Source organism: Rana temporaria, chromosome 5, assembly GCF_905171775.1.
Source record: "Rana temporaria chromosome 5, aRanTem1.1, whole genome shotgun sequence".
Classification (NCBI taxonomy): domain Eukaryota; kingdom Metazoa; phylum Chordata; class Amphibia; order Anura; family Ranidae; genus Rana; species Rana temporaria.
This window is the reverse complement of record NC_053493.1, coordinates 99,478,405-99,497,797: the sequence shown is the minus strand read 5'-3', so window position 1 is coordinate 99,497,797 and position 19,393 is coordinate 99,478,405. Positions and strand designations below refer to the sequence as shown.

The window sequence follows — 19,393 nt, the reverse complement described above, 5'->3', positions numbered from 1 at the left end:
AGAGATAGCCACTTGTCCCGGGGGCACCAGTGCATCCTCGCTCCCAAGCTGCTGCTCTATGTGTCTGTAAGACGCATAGAGCCGTGGCTCAGCCCCGCCCACCAGCTCTTTCCTTAATGGCTCACTGGCTGGGATTGACACCAATGGGCTCCCGCTGCTGTCTCAGTCAATAAGGAGGGACAGTCTCTGGACTACCAAGGCCATTCTGAACATTTCTGGATAGGAGGGGGTTCAGATAAGGCTCAGGGGGGCTGCTGCACACAGAAGGTATAAAAACCTTCAGCATTTAGAACCACTTTAAGGAAAAGTAGAGACCCATTTTTACAAAGATACCCGACTGTCTTAGCCCCCAGAGATGACTATTTAAAAATAAAAGTACTGTTTACAAAAAAAAAAAAAGAAGAGGCGATCTTTTTTAAGTTCAGGAGCTGAGTATGTACATCCACAGCAGCACTTTTTTTGGTAAAAAATAGAAGTGTTTTGAAAAAATATGTTGCTGTTTACATCCCAGGAACTGAGAATTTATTTTGGAATTCAGCAAACTAAAGTCTACACTATTTTACAAATTCTGGATGGGCCCTCTGCACACTGCTATACACTCTTTCCAGCAAAGAAGTGGAAAGGGTATAGCAGTGTGAGGAGGGTCCATCCAGAATTTGGAATGTTAATATGCGGCCACTTTAGCACCTGATAATTCAAATACATGTACACTCTATTGGGATTTGAGCACAGGTATATCTTTTCTCTGTGGTAATGCAAGTCAGTGACCAGACCTGAACCTGGTCGCTCTCCCCCCTTGTGTCTGTATGCCCCAGGTTGGCATGGTGTCCACCGTAGCATTTGCAATGGAAGAGCAGTGTAGGACTGGCCATAAGAGGGATTACTTTGACGGAGTTGGTCAGCTTAAACATGTATTGCAATATATGTGAATTAAAAATCCCTGTTTTTCATTGCATAGTCGCTGGAAAGAGTGTTTAGCCAATGCAGTGGGTCCATCTAGAATTTGTTGGTTAATAAGAATGCCTAGCATGATTTGATCAACAAATGTAGGCTTTTTTGCTAAAACACCAACCCATTTCCACAAGGATGAAGTTTCTTAGTACTATTTAAGAATAAAATAGGCCTTACTCGTGTAAGTATCTTTGATTTACTAAAACTGAGTAAAATCTGGTGCAGCTCTGCATAGAAACCAATCAGCTTCAATTTTTTTTTGTCAAAGCTTAATTGAAGAAGCTGAAGATATAAGCTGATTAACTCCCATGCACAGCTGCTTCAGATTTTGTACTCTCCAATTTTAGTAAATGAACTCCAATATTTTAACTCTCAAATACTTATCATTGCATGATGCCATTAAACAAAAAATGATTGCTAGGTGTAGCTGATGTTGAGGGAAAGCCAAAGACCCCTTCACACTTCAGACTCCTACTGCCCAAAGTAGCGATGGAAGTATTGTCATAATACAGCATCTGCAGTACAGGGGAGCTGTTCTCTCTTAAAATATACTGTATATTAAAATAGCCATGTTATTATCTTTAAAGTGGTATTAAACCCCCAACCAAAAATGTATTATATTGCATCTTACCAATCATTAGAGATGTGCTGGCTGCATCAGTTTTCTTTTCTTTGGCTTTTTTCCCCTCTATTTTCACCTGGTGATCTGGCCAGTTACACACCTCCTGTATTAGTGAGACAAAACTCTGGAGGAATGAGCACAAGAGGCACAGGAGACAGCAGCATTGGCAGTCTTAGGGGGGTAGTGTTAAATGTATTAGCAGATCTTGACAACCTAACAAATTAAAGCCAAACTCCAGCTCACACTTTATAAGCAGTTACAGCAAACTGTTTTTTTTTTTCTCTTTAGGGAAGGTTTTGCATGAATAGATAAAAGCTGATCATTTTAATCACCCCTGTCAGTAGTTTGTCTCATCCGTGTAAACTGTTACATTTTGCTGGAGAGCTGGAAAGGTGGAGAGCTTGTGCTTTTGAAAAATATAACAGAATTGCTGGCTGGATCATCAGATGAAAAAAGTAGAAAGCCTAAAAAAGGAAACTAATACAGCCATCACATCTAATAATTGGTACGCTGCAACCTGCAACATAATAAATGTTTGCTTTTGGGTTTAATACTGATTTAAGCCATGCCCCCCCGTCCCCAAAATGTTTTACATAACAGCTCAGTACGAGTATTCCATAGTTTTATTTTGTTTTTAACAGTGTATCAACTTTTTGGGTTAATGTTTGTTATTATTTTTTCTATTTTCCAAAAATTTCAAGAGGTCCAAAAACTTGTACATGACACATTCATTTTCACAGTCACCAACCACAAAAAAAATATATATATATACAGTGGTACCTTGGATCATGAGCATAATTCATTCCAGAGGAATGCTTGTAATCCAAAGCACTCGTATATCAAAGCGAGTTTCCCCATAGAAGTCAATGTTCCACAGTGACTTCTATTGTATGCAATACTGCATGTGGCCAGATGTGGGGGGAGCACTCGGAAACACTCAGAGAGGCGAGGAAACACTTGTTGAGTTTCACCGGCACCCCCACACCTCTGGCCAAATGCAGTACTGCTACCATTTTGCGAAACTACGCTCGCAAACCGAGCCAGGCTTTAAAAAAAATAATAGCGAAGCGCTTGTTAACCGCGTTACTCAAAATCCGAGGTATTACTGTACTATATTGCCAACAGTATTGGGATACCTGCTTTTAGATGCACATTAAATTTAATGGCATCCCAGTCTTATTGAGTTGGCTCACCCTTTGCAGCCATAGCAGCTTCTGCTCTTCTGGGAAGGCTGTGCACAAGGTTTAGAAGTGTGTCTATGAGAATGTTTGACCATTGAGTTTGGGGTGGAGGAAACTGACTGGCCTGCACAGAGTCCTCAACCCAATAGAACACCTTTGGGATGAATTAGAGCGGAGACTGTAAGCCATGCCTTCTCGTCCACATCAGTGCCTAATCTCTTAAATGTGCTTCTAGAAGAATGGTCAAACATTCCTATAGACACACTCCTAAGCCTTGTGGACAGCCTTCCCAGAAGAGTTCAAGCTGTTATAGCCGCAAAGGGCGGGTCAACTCAATATTGAACCCTACGGACTTAGACTGAGATGCCATTAAAGTTCATGTGCGTGTAAAGACAGGCCTCCCAATACTTTTGATAATATACTGTATATTTTACCCAGGCAGTAGGGCCCTGTTTCATTACAATATTCAATTTCCACCAAATATTGGCTAAAGATCCAGAAGAACAAACACTAACATAAAGAAAATTCTTAAGGTATACATGAAAAGTACATATTAAAGAATTATAGTATACATAATTTACACCTACCTGTGCTTGTCCACCACTGTGCAGGGGAGCATGCGGTGACGTCTGATGATGTGATTGATGTTGGTGCATGTGTGAATGTGAGTGGTGGTGCGGATGACCTTGTTGGTGATGGGGCTGGGAGTGAGGATGATGTGTGGGGTGCTGGTGCTGCTGATGAGGATACGGATGATGTTGTGACAAGTTCTGATGCTGATGTTGGTGTGAGTGCATATGATGATGTTGTGTCTGTTCCTGTCGGGAGTTCATCATGTCCATCATGTGTCCCATAGAGTTCATATTCCCATTAGATATGGTTCCAGGATGATGGGATAAAGCTGCCTTTAATCTCTAAAAAAAAAAAAAAAAAAATTGATATTCTATAAAAATTTTAACATATACCATAAAAACAACATATATGTACTGTATAGATTGTTACTACGACTTTACAAAAAAATGGAAGACGCTGATCTGTGCATTAGAAGCAATACATATAAAATCAATTTTTCAGTGTAGGTATTGCAAATGAACAGATAAGGAAATATAAACAGCAATATAACAATAAAGCAGTGAAGAAGCAAATAGAAATAATCTATTATAATTATTCCAATTTTAATCTATTGTAGTCAGATCTGCAGAAGTTGTTTTTCTCTGTAGTGACATATTTTACGCAATAGGAAGAAAAATCTAAGTTAAAGTGATTATTTACATGCTTAAATTCGTTTTTCCCTTTTTCAAGCTGTGCAGTACATTTTTTATTAAATGCAAATTACCAGAAAGCAGATTGTTTTTTACAGGGTTCCCTTTCCTTAGTAGAAGCAACGCCTCTAGGACTCAAATAAACATGTGATTATAGGATTATAGGGGAGCAGGGAAGGGCTTCCCAGCTTTTTCTGTGCTGAATACGGACAGGAAGGACCTTATATGCAAATAAGCAAAAAGCAGAGCAGCTGAAAAAAAAATTGGATGAAAAATAGGAAACTATCATGCACCAATAAATAATATCTCCATATTGTCCTTGCATAGTCACTGTGCCTTCAGTTTTTTTTTTTTAACCACACTTAACTAAAATATTAGCCTAAAAAATCCCATAAATGAAGGTACCTATTTATGGAATGCCAATAGATAACCACATTGTGTTCTTTGCATATAATGTACGTAACAGAAAAACAGAATTTTAGACCTTGTCCAAACCTGTAGATAAACTTACCAATAAAACCTGATACCAAAATATAAAAGCAGACAATAAAAAAGTGTCCATATTTATCTTTGTTAATCTTTTAGAGTACCTTGAGAGCTTTAAAGCCTGGGAGACATCATAAATTGGCAAAGGTTGAAGCTCTGCCATGCCCCTCACATCTCTAAGTTCACAGTTTTGAACCTCTCTAATGACTAGAATCTAATGAATTGCATTGTGACGGGGTGGTTCCTAGAGGTTCAGGTCAGAACATGAAGATTATTCACCCCAGTCTTTGAGACTGCTGGAACATACTAAAAGATTGATAATGATATACGCAGGGCAGGCAGCAATAGGTGTAAGCTGTTATGTATTCAAGTGTCAGCTTTTGTTGTTAAGTTTAACACGTGTTTATTTTAAAGAGTGCTTAATGCTTGGCCTTCATATAATTTGTGTTATAACTGTGTTGTGTATAAATCCTCTACACTGTAGTTTGGACAGAAATCAATGTTTGGGTTCACCGGCTGTTAGGGTGGCAAGCAGTGTACACATTGAGGTTGATTTACTAAAGGAAAAAAGGTTGTTCACTTTGCAAGTGAAGTTGCCCTTTAGAAATTTGCTGAAGAACTTTGTGAATGAAGTGACGTTCTACAGACTTTCATTATCAAATTGTGTGTAAACAATATTGTTTTTATTTTTCCTTGCACATGATTTGGTATTCTTTGAAAATTAATCGATTTTCTCCTGTACAAAGTGCAACTTTTTCTGCAAAGTGGAAAGCCTTTTTGCCCTTTAGCCTTTAGTAAATCAACCCCCCATTGATTGAAGGAGTTGGGTGGGTAGAATGTTGCTTTGCCTTCTGATAAATGTTATTTATTGTTTCAAAAAATTGATAAATGAATATTATTCATCATAATTTCAAACGAAACCTGTATTAAAATCACATTTTACTAATCACATCACTGCCTTCCTCGTTGGTTTACAAATTACAGTAAGGTTGCATTTTCATGACAATAACTTATTTTCCTTGAAAATTATAGCCTTATAATTCTTTACTATGTTGACGATAATTGCATAAGCATATTGTAGAAGTCCACTGAAAATGCTCTGATCCAGTCGGACATTTAATGACCCCATTGGAAGATTTTCCCTCTGTTAGGCCTCGTACACACGACCGTTTTCCTCAACAGAATCCATCAAGAAACTTGGTGGCAGAGCTTTTTTGCCAAGGAAAACGGTCGTGTGTATACTTTTCATCGAGAAAACTGTCGAGGAACTCGACGAGGAAAAAAGAGAACAAGTTCTCTTTTTCCTCGACGGGAATCTCAATTTCCTCGTCGTGTTCCTTGTCGGGCTGGTTTTCGACGAGAAACACGTTCGTGTGTATGCTTACAAACCCACGCATGCTCAGAATAAAGTATGAGACGGGAGCGCACCTTCGGTAAAAGTTGCGTTTGTAATGGAGATAGCACATTTGTCCCGCTGTAACAGGTGGAAAGGGCAAATCATCTCCTACCAAACTTTTACTTAACACGCAGTAACGTGAGATTATAAAAAGCAGCCCCAAGGCTTGTGCCAGTGGAATCTAACTTCCCCTGCTGTCATATGTGGTGAACATCACCGCGTTTGAGAATGAGGAGATTTGGTCTTGACTGTGTGTACACAAAGAAAGCTTGTCGAGGAACTCGACAAGGAAAACGATGTGTCTTTTCCGACGAGTTCCTCGGTCGTGTGTACGAGGCCTTACTTTTCTGGGGACAACCCAAAATGTGGTATTTTTTTTTTCAATGGTAAACAGGACAAATAAAGCGGGTGAATCTTGCTATGGTAGCATAGACAGCAGTAAAAACCCAATAGGTGTTTTAATCCATTTCCACTCAAAAAAAGTTTTGCCTTTACAGGCGGTCCCCGGGTTACAAACAAGATAGGGTCTGTAGGTTTGTTCTTAAGTTGAATCTGTTTGTAAGTTGGAACAGGTACATTTTTTATGAGTAGCTCCAGCCCAAAAAAAATATTTTTAAGCTTTTTGGATAGCATAGGGAAGGGTTAACACCCCTGTAACATTTGTTTTTATGCCTGTGCTTCTGTTCAGAAGATTTTACCTCACTTTCTGTCCCAATGACAATTGGATTTTGAAAAATTTGGGTTGTTCTGGAAACAAGGATTGGTGATAAAGCATCAGTGGAGGTACTTTTATCTCATAATAACTCTTACATGAGTGTATTTCCCTTCCTAGAGGTAGATTTCCTCTCACTTCCTGTTTCCTGCCTCCATTTGTAATTCGGATGTTTGTAACTAGGGGACCGCCTGTAGTTGTAAAACATAAATAAAAGTGTGCCTTTAGAAGCACTTTAAGCATTTATTAGGTTTAGTGTGAATGTTCACTGTTCCACCCTCCAGATGAGGATGGGCCCAACCACAAGAAGTATGAGATGTTTGGAACTATGAGTCTACGCTGGTAGGTTGTATGTTAGTAAGCTTTTTCTGCCATTTTTATTTTAACCAATTGAGGACCAGGACTATTCTGACACTTTGTTTACAAGTAAAAATCTGCATTTTGTTTGCTAGAATACTACTTAGAACCTCCAAACATTTTATATATCTCTCTATCTATCTATCTATCTATCTATCTATCTATCTATCTATCTCTCTCTCTATCTCTCTCTCTCTCTCTCTCTCTCTCTCTCTCTCTCTCTATATATATATATATATATATATATATATATATATATATATATATATATATATATGTGTTTATCAAGCAGATGCCCTAGAAAATAAAATGGTGGCTGTTGCAGTTGTTTTATGTTAACCTTTGGAACACAACAAAAAAGATGACTTTACACCGAGTAAATAGATATCTAACATCTCATGCTTTAAAATTGCACGTGCTTGTGGACACACAATACTTAAAAATATCCACAGGTGATGCTTTACATTTTTTACAGGTTACCAGTTTAGCATTAAAGAGGAGGTCTTGCACTGTAATTATTGCTCTCACTAGAACATTTGCGGCGATACCTCACATGTATTTACCTATGTGTTCACTTCTGCATGCAAACATGGGGAACAGGGACTCTTTAAAAATGTGTTACTATTATGATTTTTTTTTTTCACTGTCCCACTGTTTTTGATCAATTTTATTCCTATCACAAGAAATGTAAACATCCCTTGTGGAAGAAATACGGTATGACAGGTTCTCTTTATGGAGACATCTAGGGTATATAAAATCCTGAATCTCTCCTCTACCCTGGAAAGCATGAGATAAATAAAAAAAAAATTATCTCACGCTTTCCAAAAAAAACGCATCTGCCCTAACCGGAAGTGACATCATGACGTTGTTTTCAGCCTGTCATATAGGTAGCCGGGGACCTTCGGCCAGCTCTATGATAATCCAGCTGCACCACTGGATTAGAAACCCCAATTGCATCAGAGAGCCTATCCAGCTAATCAGCCGCTAGGATTGCTTTTAGATGAAAGAGCATTGCCGGCTACAAAAAAAAAATACTGGGGTTATGGCATACAGCTTCAGCCATAACCATAGTATAACCACATCACACAATAAGATACATGTAAGTAAATCTGCGGCAAGTAAAATAAGGCATTATTATAAACAAAATAAAAAACAACCAAACGAACAAACAAAAGATAATACCACTTTAAACTATGTAAAGAAAATGCAGACAATTTTCTCAAATCTTCCTTGCTGCAAGTACTTAACCCTACTAGCTACATTCTACTGAAAATGGACAGAAATGTATTTCAATATTAGCGTAATAGGTTTATCATAAAAATGTTTAGAAATCACAATAAAACGTTTAGCCATTAGTTAGGTGTGTCCTATGCAATGTAAATAAATGCATAATAGTGGGGCAGTATATTTCATAACTCTTTTGTAGCTGATAAAGGCTTTGCTGATTAAAAAAAGTGAAAGATTTAAAGACACAATCAAAGTTGTAATGTGGCTTACCAGTTAGTAATATCGTTCAATTGCCATAATGATCTCTATTAACAAACTTGCAAGTTTCTCTTTTGCAAATCAATATAAGAGCCACAAATTCTCCAAATCAGCAAACTGTTTTGTTTTTCATAATGTGTTGTGATTGTAGATTGAGCCTCTTATGTGATCTGACCAAGTATAAAGTTACATGTTTACAATAACTGCAAATATATTTGCTTACTACAATCTGCACTAAACCGTTTCCCTTAATCATTTTGCTGTGCTGTGTTTTTTTTTTTTTTTATGTTTCATGTAATGGCAGCTCCAGCAATTCAATCAAGAGATTTATTACTCAATGCTAAAATCCAGTGAGGGAGTCGCAGCAATCTATCCACAATAAACTGGAGAGCCCCTTAATGAGATGACTACTGTACTTGCATTCTAAACAGTCTGTGTTTATAAAACGTAACCTGAATGTGAACCGGGGGCCTGGAAAATCCTAATCTGTAAAGTGACTGATTGCTGATCTCTCAACATGCTCCATATGTTCAATATTATGTTAAAATAATGACCTCAAATTGCATTGATACACTCTGCCAAAATATAAGAGTCTTGTGTTGCTTTTCAGCATAATTATAGAGGTTAGATATTCTCTTTTGTAATATTAAATTACTTTAACTACCAGCGTTGGAGACCACCATACCTGCCAACACATGAAATGACCATAGAGGGACACATTAAGATCTGCATGTAGTTGTATTAGTGAGTATGTGGCTCAGCTGCCTTCCCAATACATATTAACCACTTGCCCACCAGGTAAATTCTGGCACTTCTCTCCTTCATGTGAAAATCACAATTTTTTTGCTAGAAAATTTATCAGAACCCCCAAACATTATATATTTTTTTTTAGCAGACATCCTAGGGAATAAAATGGCAGTCATTGCAATACTTTTTGTCACACCGTATTTGCGCAGCGGTCTTACAAGCGCACTTTTTTTGGATAAAAATCACTTTTTTGAATTAAAAAATAAGACAACAATACATTTTGCCCAATTTTTTTATATATTGTGAAAGATAATGTTACGCCGAGTAAAATGATACCCAACATGTCACGCTCGAAAATTGCGCCCGCTCGTGGCATGGCGTCAAACTTTTACCCTTAAAAATCTCGATAGGCGACGTTTAAAAAATTCTACAGGTTGCATTTTTTGAGTTGCAGAGTAGGTCTAGGGCTAGAATTATTGCTCTCGCTCTAACGATCGCGGCGATACCTCACTTGTGTGGTTTGAATACCGTTTTCATATGCGGGCGCTACTCGCGTATGCGTTTACTTCTGCGCGCGAGCTCGTCGGGACGGGGCGCTTTAAAAAATTTTTTTTTGGTTTTCTTATTTATTTTTATTTAGTTTTATAATTTTTTACACTGAAAAAAATAAAATAAAAAAAATTGATCACTTTTATTCCTATTAAAAGGAATGTAAACATCCCTTGTAATAGAAAAAAGCATGACAGGTCCTCTTAAATATGAGATCTGGGGTCAAAAAGACCTCAGATCTCATAATTAGACTTAAATGCAAAAAAAAAAATAAAAAAATAAAAATGTCATTTTTTCAAATGACAAAAAAAAAAAATTTCTTTAAGAGGCTGGGCGGGACTGACGTTTTGACGTCACTTCCGCCCAGCAGAGCTATGAGGACGGGTGAAGGAGATTTCTCCTTCAGTCCCGTCCCCGCTCAGCTGCCGGACACATCGGATCCCCTCCGCCGCTACCGACGGCTCCGGTAAGCGGCGGAGAGCGCGGGAGAGCGGCGGGAGGGGGGGGGCCCCTCTCCCGCCACCGATAACGGCGATCTCGCGGCGAATCCGCCGCGGAGACCGCCGTTATCGTGTACACCACCGCCCCCTGCAAAGATGAATATCTCGGTTGTGGCAGCAGCTGCTGCCGTTATCGAGATATTCAACTTTAAAAAGGAGGACGTCTTTTTGACATGGGGCGGTGGTCAAGAGGTTAAGTTAAGATGCAGTTTACTACCCAAAGACATATACACCTCAAAAGCAATAAAGCTTGCAATAAAGAAAAGAGTGGATTATATGACATTATACTTTTTGGCTAGCTAGAGCTTTTACAAAACAATGGAGGAGTTTTGCCTATTGTTATGAACAATCACATAGGTTATCATAAGGAAACAAAAGGAACCAAAAACCTTTCCACAGAAAATACTGTGAACTTCAGCACTGACATATTAAAAACAGAACATGTTTAAATCATCACTTCAACCACAAATCTGAAAAATAAGCAGTTAATTCTTCATTCTTCAAGGTGGAAATCTGCTAACTGTTCTTTTATGCTCATGTGGCAAGCCATGCATTCAGTGCATCTGGTTTATATGAAATATGCAGAAAGATGGAACCAATGGGTAGTAATCACTAAATGTACAAATAATAAAGTATATATAAAGATATTTTTTTCATTTTAGATAAAGTAGGGAATAGTTAAAGCACCTGTCAACGTTTTTAACATGTGTTCCAATGAAGAGATTTCACTTTACCAGAGACATAGAAAAGGGAGATGGAGTCTTTGCAAAGTGAGCTAAACCCCATCAGCTGTCACCAGAGCAAGTGTCTTCATTGGAAGATTTTTTCCCTATTTGTTTTCTGAAAACAGCTCAAGGTTTTCCCATCACTTTCAGTTTCTGGTTACAATGACTAAAGAGGAAATTTCAACTTCCGGGAGAAATTACTTTATGTCACATGACTGTGGAGTATAGCAGCAACAAAAATTGTGTTTAGGAAAACAAAATTCACGTGTGCTAGAGATTATTGTTTCTAATATTAGATTTCCTGAAATTCCATATGAAGTTGCTACAGCGGGTTTAGTGACCCCCTAAGTAACTAAACAACTTTATATAAGGGATCCTCCAAACTCTTAGGCCCCGGTTCCCTTTAATACCACCTAGTTACTTCAGCAATTACAATTCTGGTGCCAATTGTGGATTCAAGTTTGCTGCTGCTGGTGGGTGAGTTTACTGTACTGTATCCCAGCCATTAAGCCATTTACAAACTCTGATGTAACCATATGCAAGTTAAGAGACGCAGAAATTTAATGTCCAAAAGAGGTATAGTTTAATATGTCAGGTGGTATACATCTTTAACAGTTATGGCCATATTTCTATTGAATTCTTAAAGAAAATTCTCAACTCTGTGTTTTAGTGGGCCGTCCTTTGCTAATTCTACTTGCTGCAATTCCAACACGTGCACCTTCTATTGAAATGAATGGTACTTTATATAAAACATAAACATGAAACATATAAAAAGCACAGAGGTGTCAACAGCCTATTTCTGGTCCTATTGCAACTTTCTTCTAATCTAAGGAATAAACAAAATGATTATTTTACTACATAAAAAACATGTTGTCTCATGCTAAAGTGGTGCAGGGCTTCGTGTAATGACAATAGAAGTATATCTGAAATAAACAGCCATGTCAACATGTATTAAATTCTAGCATACCAAGAATAACACAGAAAGAAAAACGAACGTGCAGCTGGTTTCAGTCAAAGGGGGGTGATTTGAATTAGGACTTTGTAGCATAGAAACTCCCAATTCTCTCTCCCCAGTGGAAGGGTGGTCCAGCTGACTTGGATCTAAATTGTGTTAAAAAAAAATTCTATCTACCTCTCCCAGTCCCGATAGTGCTACAGCCACTCAGCTGCAATCTATTCTTTATCCTTTTGTAAACCAGAAGAGAGAGAGTATACTCTAAATTATTTGGTGACAAAAGGCATGCCAACAGATTGGAAATTGTATATATCTTCAAATCTCTTTTGAAAAAAATAAACTTACTAAACTTTTTTTATTTGCTACATTTTTAATAAGCACCAAAAATATCTTTGTGAATATGCAATACTTGAAAATAAACAACAGCTCTTGACATGCAGAGTATTGGTTGATAAATGGTATACATTAAATACCTGTCCAAGCAATGGGGATCATTTACTAAGTACATGCTGATACCCTGTAAACACGATCAGTTTTCCGGACGGGAAAACTGAATGGAGAGCTTTTGGCCCGGGAATCCCGGCCGTGTGTATGCTCCTCAGAGTTTTTCCAACAGGAAAACTGCCCAAAAACTGCCGGACAAAAAAAGAGAACCAGTTCTCTTTTTTCCGCAAGAAAAACTGTCTGACTTTTGCCCAGCGTTTTTTGCCAGTTTTCCTATGGGAAAAACTGCGATGGAGCATACACGCGGCCGGGATTCCCGGCCAAAGCTCCATCTCAGTTTTCCTGACGGGAAAACCGTCCGTGCGTAGGGGAAAGACTGAACTGAGCAGGTTCTCGGCTTTCCCCACTGGATTTCCAACGGGAACTTTTCCCGTCGGAAATCCTGTACGTGTGTACAAGGCATAAGACGTTTAAAAGCCTACCCTGACAACCACATTTTTTAAATGAAAGCTCATGGTTGGTTAATTAGGTACAAATCAAGTAACATCATTACAGAAATATCTGCTGATCTTTGCACCACAAGAGAAGAACTGCTATTTTTAAAGGAATTTACATTATTGGTAGCTATGTAGCATCTCTTATATGATTGTACATTCATTTTACCAAAACTCAAATATTATGGGCTTTACACACATAAGCAATATTACATACATTTTGCAAATATTTTTGCTAAAATAAATAAATACATACATATTACAATATTGAAGGCTTTACACATATAAGCAATATTACATACATTTTGCAAACATTTTTACTAGAATAAATAAATACATACATACGTAAATAAAATGTTGAAATAGCCACAAAAGAAACCAACCCGTTTTAGCACTGATAGCAAAGGCCATTTTTAAAAACATGCTGCATATCCAACATATATTGTAATATAATATATAATAAAATAAAATGAATTAAATAATAATACAATTATAAATGGGGTTGATACTGATCATTAAATGCATTTACAAAACTCTTAAAGCATTTTCATTTTGTGAGATCAATTGCTTTCTTTGTTTATAACTCGCAAAACCCATCAAGGATAAAGTAAACTGTTTGCATTTAGCGTACTAGCAAGGGAATTGACTTTATTTGTTTTAATTGTAAAAATCTGTTTTATTTAAGTGAGAAGAAAAAAATATGTGGTGATGTAGAAAGTGAATGTGCTTTGGTTTATTTCAAGTCACGCTGGGACTATATGAAAAAGTGATAGATTACATTTTTTATGTCTGGTTTCTTGGCTCAAACTGTGTGTAATTTGAATTTTGAAAAAATGTAATAAAATCTTAAAACAAGACACTGAGTTGCTTGCATTGCATTGAATTGGAAAGAAATACATGTAATGCGTTCTTTGCCTTGACAATGCTAAAGCAGTAAAAAAAAATAATGTCCCCAGTCAAATGGTACATTCCATTAAAAAGCTAGATTTCACCTCCTGGAATTTTCAATCTCTCCAGTTCATTTTTGATTGGTGGGGAAGCTAATGGTTTCCTAATACAACACTTTAGTTAGCAACACAAAACATAACAAAACACTAGCACCGGTGAAATCCCCTTTCAGGCAGTAGTCCAGGATGAGAATGAAAAAATTCCCAAATCTAGACACCAGTCATTTAAACACAGCCACACACGCTTTTAATAATCTCTACAGGGTCAACCTTCCTGTCAATTGATTTGCAGCATTATTCACGTTATTTAAATGGAACCAACACTTTCTGCAGCACCAAAATTAATATTTTTCTTGTACTATGGCTGCATACAAACTGGCCGTATGTGTATGTGTGTCCAGAACTCATCAGAAACATTGACCCTGGACACACACTATCTGTGTCCAAGGTGGGCCAGAGGCTCTATTCACATGTAACTGATGCAAACAGTGATGGTGCTGGCTATTGAGTGGAAATCTGACAGTTGCCATTGACAGGTGCTGCTGGTTGTACACAGAGGGGTTGATTTACTAAAGGCAAATATACTTTGCAGTTTGAAAAGTGCAGTTGAGCTCTGCAAGTGAAGTTGCTCCAGAGCTTAGTAAATGAGGTAAAGCTTCACTTTGCAAAGGATTCCCAATCATGTGCAAGGAAAATAAAATAAAATAAAAATTTTGCTTGCACCTGATTGGTTGATGGAAGCCTGCAGAGCTTCTGCTCATTTACTAAGCTCTGGAGCAGCTACATTTGCAGAGAGCAACTGCACTTTCCAAAGTGCAAAGTCTATTTGCCTTTAGTAAATCAACGTCACAGTGTGCAGGCAGTGTTTCATACCACTGGCAAGAATCTGTTGATTCTTGCCAGCAGCCGCCCTTACCTGCTGTTGTGTAGCCATGTGAATGTAGCCTTTCTGTTCATATTAGCATGCTTCTTGTCAGCACATGAACTTGTTGGCACCTAAAACATTTTTTTTTCTTTCTTAAACTGCAATTCTTCTTTACAATGATTGCACAAGGCTACTACCAGGTCAAATGCAGGTGCTTAGACTGCTTCCATAAACAAAATATATATAGTATCTCACGAAAGTGAGTACACCCCTCACATTTTTGTACATATTTTATTATATCTTTTTAATGTACTGAAGAAATGGCACTTTGCTACAATGTAAAGTAGTGAGTGTACAGCTTGTATAACAGTGTACATTTTCTGTCCCCTCAAAATAACTCAACACACAGTCATTAATGTCTAAACCGCTGGTGTTATCACTCTCACTCTCTAATACTGGTCGCTGGAAGTTCAACATGGCACCTCATGGCTAAGAACTCTCTGAGGATCTGAAAAAAAGAATTGTTACTTTATATAAAGATGGCCCAGGCTATAACAAGATTGCCAAGACTCTGAAACTAAGCTGCGGCACGGTGGCCAAGACCATACAGTGGTTTAAAGAGGACAGGTTCCACCCAGAACAGACCTCACCATAGTCGACCAAAAAAGTTTAGTGCACAAGCTCAGCATCATATCTAGAGGTTGTCCTTGGGAAATAGACGTATGAGTGCTGCCAGCATTGCTGCAGAGGTTGAACTCCATGCCCAAGAGGGTTAAGGCAGTGCTGGAAAATAATGGTGGCCACACAAAATATTGACACTTTGGGCCCAATTTGGAAATTTTCACTTCACTGTACTCGCTTTTGTTGCAAGCGGTTTAGACATTAATGGCTGTGTGTCGAGTTATTTTGAGGGGACAGCAAATTCACACTGTTATACAAGCTGTATACTTACTACTTTACATTATAGCAAAGTGTTATTTCTTGAGAGTTGTCACATGAAAAGATATGATAAAATATTTACAAAAAATTGAGGGGTGTACTGACTTTTGTGAAATACTGTATATTATTTATATATATATATATATATATATATATACACACACACACAGTATATATATATATATATATATATATATATATATATATATACACACACACAGTATGTATATATATATATATATATATATATATATATACACACACACAGTATATATATATATATATATATATATACACACACAGTATGTATATATATATATATATATATATATATATATAAACACACACACATACTGTCTATATATACAGAACTGGATTAATGACTTTTATATTTTCCTAGAGTTAAGCCTTAAAATGTATATTAAGTCAATTTTTTAGTTTTGGATAGAGTGAGGAAGGGACAGAACTCTTTTGTAACTTTTTTTATTTCCTTGTGTGTCCCCACTGTGGAGTTTAGTTGTCTTCATGACTACTGCTACTTAGAAAGAAAGTGAGGGGAAAGTCCAAAATGTTGAGAAGTCATTAGAAAATGAATAAACATGAATATCTCCAATGCTGAAGAAGCTGCTTGGTTGAGTAATGAAACATCTTTCATCATTACATAACTATCCCAGATGAATGTGATTAGCCACTTTTAAACAGTTTTTATTAGTCCTGTCCATAACAAGGAAAGACAATTTAAAGCCACTACACATTTCTTTTACCACAACTATTTACTGAATCTATCTTGATCTCAGCCTTTGGCATGGTAAAACTGTGGGAAGGGGAGGGAAGCAGTGCTCTAGGCCAATCATAAAAAGTATACTGACAGAAGTAGACTGAAGTGCAATGATCTCAGTCTCTTCCTGTTTATTGTTTACTTAGAGGTAAGGGCAGGGAGGTTTCAAGGCTATATTGCTTAACTGCAGCAGAATAATATGAGGTTGCCAACCTAGCTCTGCTGTCTGGCAGCTTTGTGTAAATTTCAGGGCTGGCAGGACACAACTGAAAATCCTTTGGCAGGCAAAACTGCTCCCATATGTGCATTTCAACTTTGTATTTAGCTATTTACCTAAACTGCTTCTTTACGTAATGATGCTTACAGAGCACCAATACTGTACTGTATATCTTAATGGCTTTCTCCCAAATCTAGATATGACTAGCAGGTGTGGGTAAAAAAACTACAGAAGCAGTCATGTATGATCAAATTTTGAGGCCACTACATTCCTGTTGCAATTGTTAACACTGTTACTTGTAAAACATTAATTATTACTTATATATTTGGTTCTATTTTCAGTGTGCAGCACTAAACTAAAAAGATTAAGAAATGCCTTTTTGTCTACTTGTGCTTGAAACTACATTAGATTCACATATTTTCAAGGATAACTAAGGAGCTGTTTACCATAAAACAATATTTTATTTTTCCTTTTCATTTTAGAATAATGAATAACAACAGTTACAGTATGGTGTCAATAAAATACAATATTGAAGTACAGATCGATACGAATGTAAATATTACAATATGTTTGCCATTTATGAGAAAGAGCTCAATGTAAAATAGGTTTTGGTTTACACTATAGAGGTATGAGAGAAGTGAGCGAATAGTACTCCATGTAATAGTGAGATATAATATAACCATAAGAGTCAAATTTATATACAAATTATAATTGAAGAGTTTGGTTCTTCTTTAAACTAGAGTAAACATGAGTCTATCGATTTGAGGATTTAGTATACACGGACCAAAACCATAACTTCAATTATGTAGTGAGTTAAGATAGGTAAAGCAATAGGGAGGAAAATTATAAAAAGGGGGTGAGGACTAATAGGAAGGGAAGACCACAAAACTCCAAAGGAAAATGTAATTTATATTATTTTTTCGGGAATCCATGAAAAAGCATCAATCACCATGACGAGAGGACTCGTGTATCAAAATTGTCTGGCAAATAATATATGATCCATGGTTTCCATATGTTGTCAAAATTCTTCAACTTATTTTTATCTAGTGCATCCATTTTAGCATGTATGAAAGATTGATTCATTCTCTTTTTGGCTTCCGTCAGGTTCACTACAGGTGATTTCCATGCGCTAGCTATTGTCTGCTTTGCGGCTATCATGAATGAAAGGAATAGTTTATATTGATTCTGAGAAAGGAATAATGGTTTAATATTGAGAAGGGCTGCCATTGGATCTGGTAAAATAATACAATGGAATAATTTGGAGGCAATCCGGAAAATCTTTTTCCAGAATATACGCACGAGTGGACACTACCACCAGATGTGCATGTAGGTACCTTTATCCGGACAACCGCGAAAGCAGAGAGCTGTTTACTGCAAATTTGGCTAACCTAGCGGGAACCAAATACCAACGAAAGAGTACTTTTTATGATGCCTCCGTTGCCAATACATTTGTGGAGGAAGAGCTAGTATTAGACCAAATATTTGCCCAAGTCTTGTTATTAATCTTACAGTCGAGATCTAATTCCCACTTAGCAACACATGAGGGCAAGATTGTATTTGATTTAAACAATATTTTCTTATATGCAGAATAGCATAACTGTTGTGAAAGCATATCTAGGGTCAAACATGGTTTGCTAATATAGTACATTAAACTGTGCAAATACATGAACCTAAAAATGATACCCTGGTGCTATATACTTGTGACTACAGATGTAAAAAACAGTAATTAAAAGGAGATTGCTAATGTCCATGTCAAGTTTATTATACCTCCGGCAAGAAAAGGCTGACAGCTGCTTGGCATACATTAAGATAGAGTAGACCATGAGAACACAGACAGTAGAGAAATGACCTGAAAGAAACAAATCCCAGGGGTTTGCTATGTCCCAACAAAAGGCTGATGTCTCAAGGACATGGCCAGAAAATGTAATGCCACCAAACAGGGTTCCCGATGGAAATGTCTACAACTACAAACTAGCTTATTATTGACATTAAAGCCAGATTTTCTCTGTTTAAAATTTGATATACTTTTAATTGATTAAACAGTGGTAGAATTAACACATATAAGCTTTCACTAAAGAAACAAATCTCTAAGAAAACTAGTGAATTAAAGCAAATGTTGTTAATAGTATTGATACATACCTCTTATCAATGGAGATATTCACAGTACAGGTACCATGTTTAAAGCAAACCAGTCAAACTGGAAACTTTTCCTGCATATACCTCTACCAGATGCTCTACAAGTCCCTAATTTGGTTTCTTGGTTTACAACATGCTGGAGCTTAGTTACACCCCCATTGCAAGACATGATGCAGTTCAGATTCCTATCATTGACATCTGCATTGCATTGTGGGATGCCTGTTGCAGGAACTAGTTGCTGTCTGATTTCACAATGATAGCTTACTTTAAAGTGGAAGTTAAAGCGGAGATCCACATGTTTTTTTCATTTATTATAAATCAGCAGCTACAAAAAGTATAGCTGCTGATTTTTAACAGACACTTACCTGCCCCATGGTCCAGTGATGCAAGCGCCTGAACCCTCGCTCCTCGTCCTTTCCTCTCCGTGGTGCAGTCATAGCAACTGTGGGCACCTGGCCATGACAGCTTACGGCTTAACAGCCAGGCACGCAATGCTTATGCGCGAGTCTCGCTGCGATCTGCTATTGGCCAGGCAAACTCCTAGGACCTGTTGCATATCCCAATAGATCGCTGACAGGGAGGGGCCGCCTAGGGTGACAGGAGGAGTCGCCTAGGTGGCCAAGAAGAGGAAGGAGAAAGTGGGAC

General features: G+C 37.4%; 1 protein-coding gene across 2 annotated transcripts in view; it reads right to left on the bottom strand.

Moving 5' to 3' along the window:
* CREB5 (cAMP responsive element binding protein 5) overlaps positions 1-19,393 on the bottom strand; it is a 415,389-nt gene that overhangs the window by 35,585 nt on the left and 360,411 nt on the right. For both annotated transcript variants that reach the window (XM_040352926.1, XM_040352928.1), the window contains exon 7: positions 3,342-3,668. In XM_040352926.1, the coding sequence (XP_040208860.1) occupies positions 3,342-3,668 (327 nt within the window). The remainder of the gene's footprint in view (positions 1-3,341; positions 3,669-19,393) is intronic.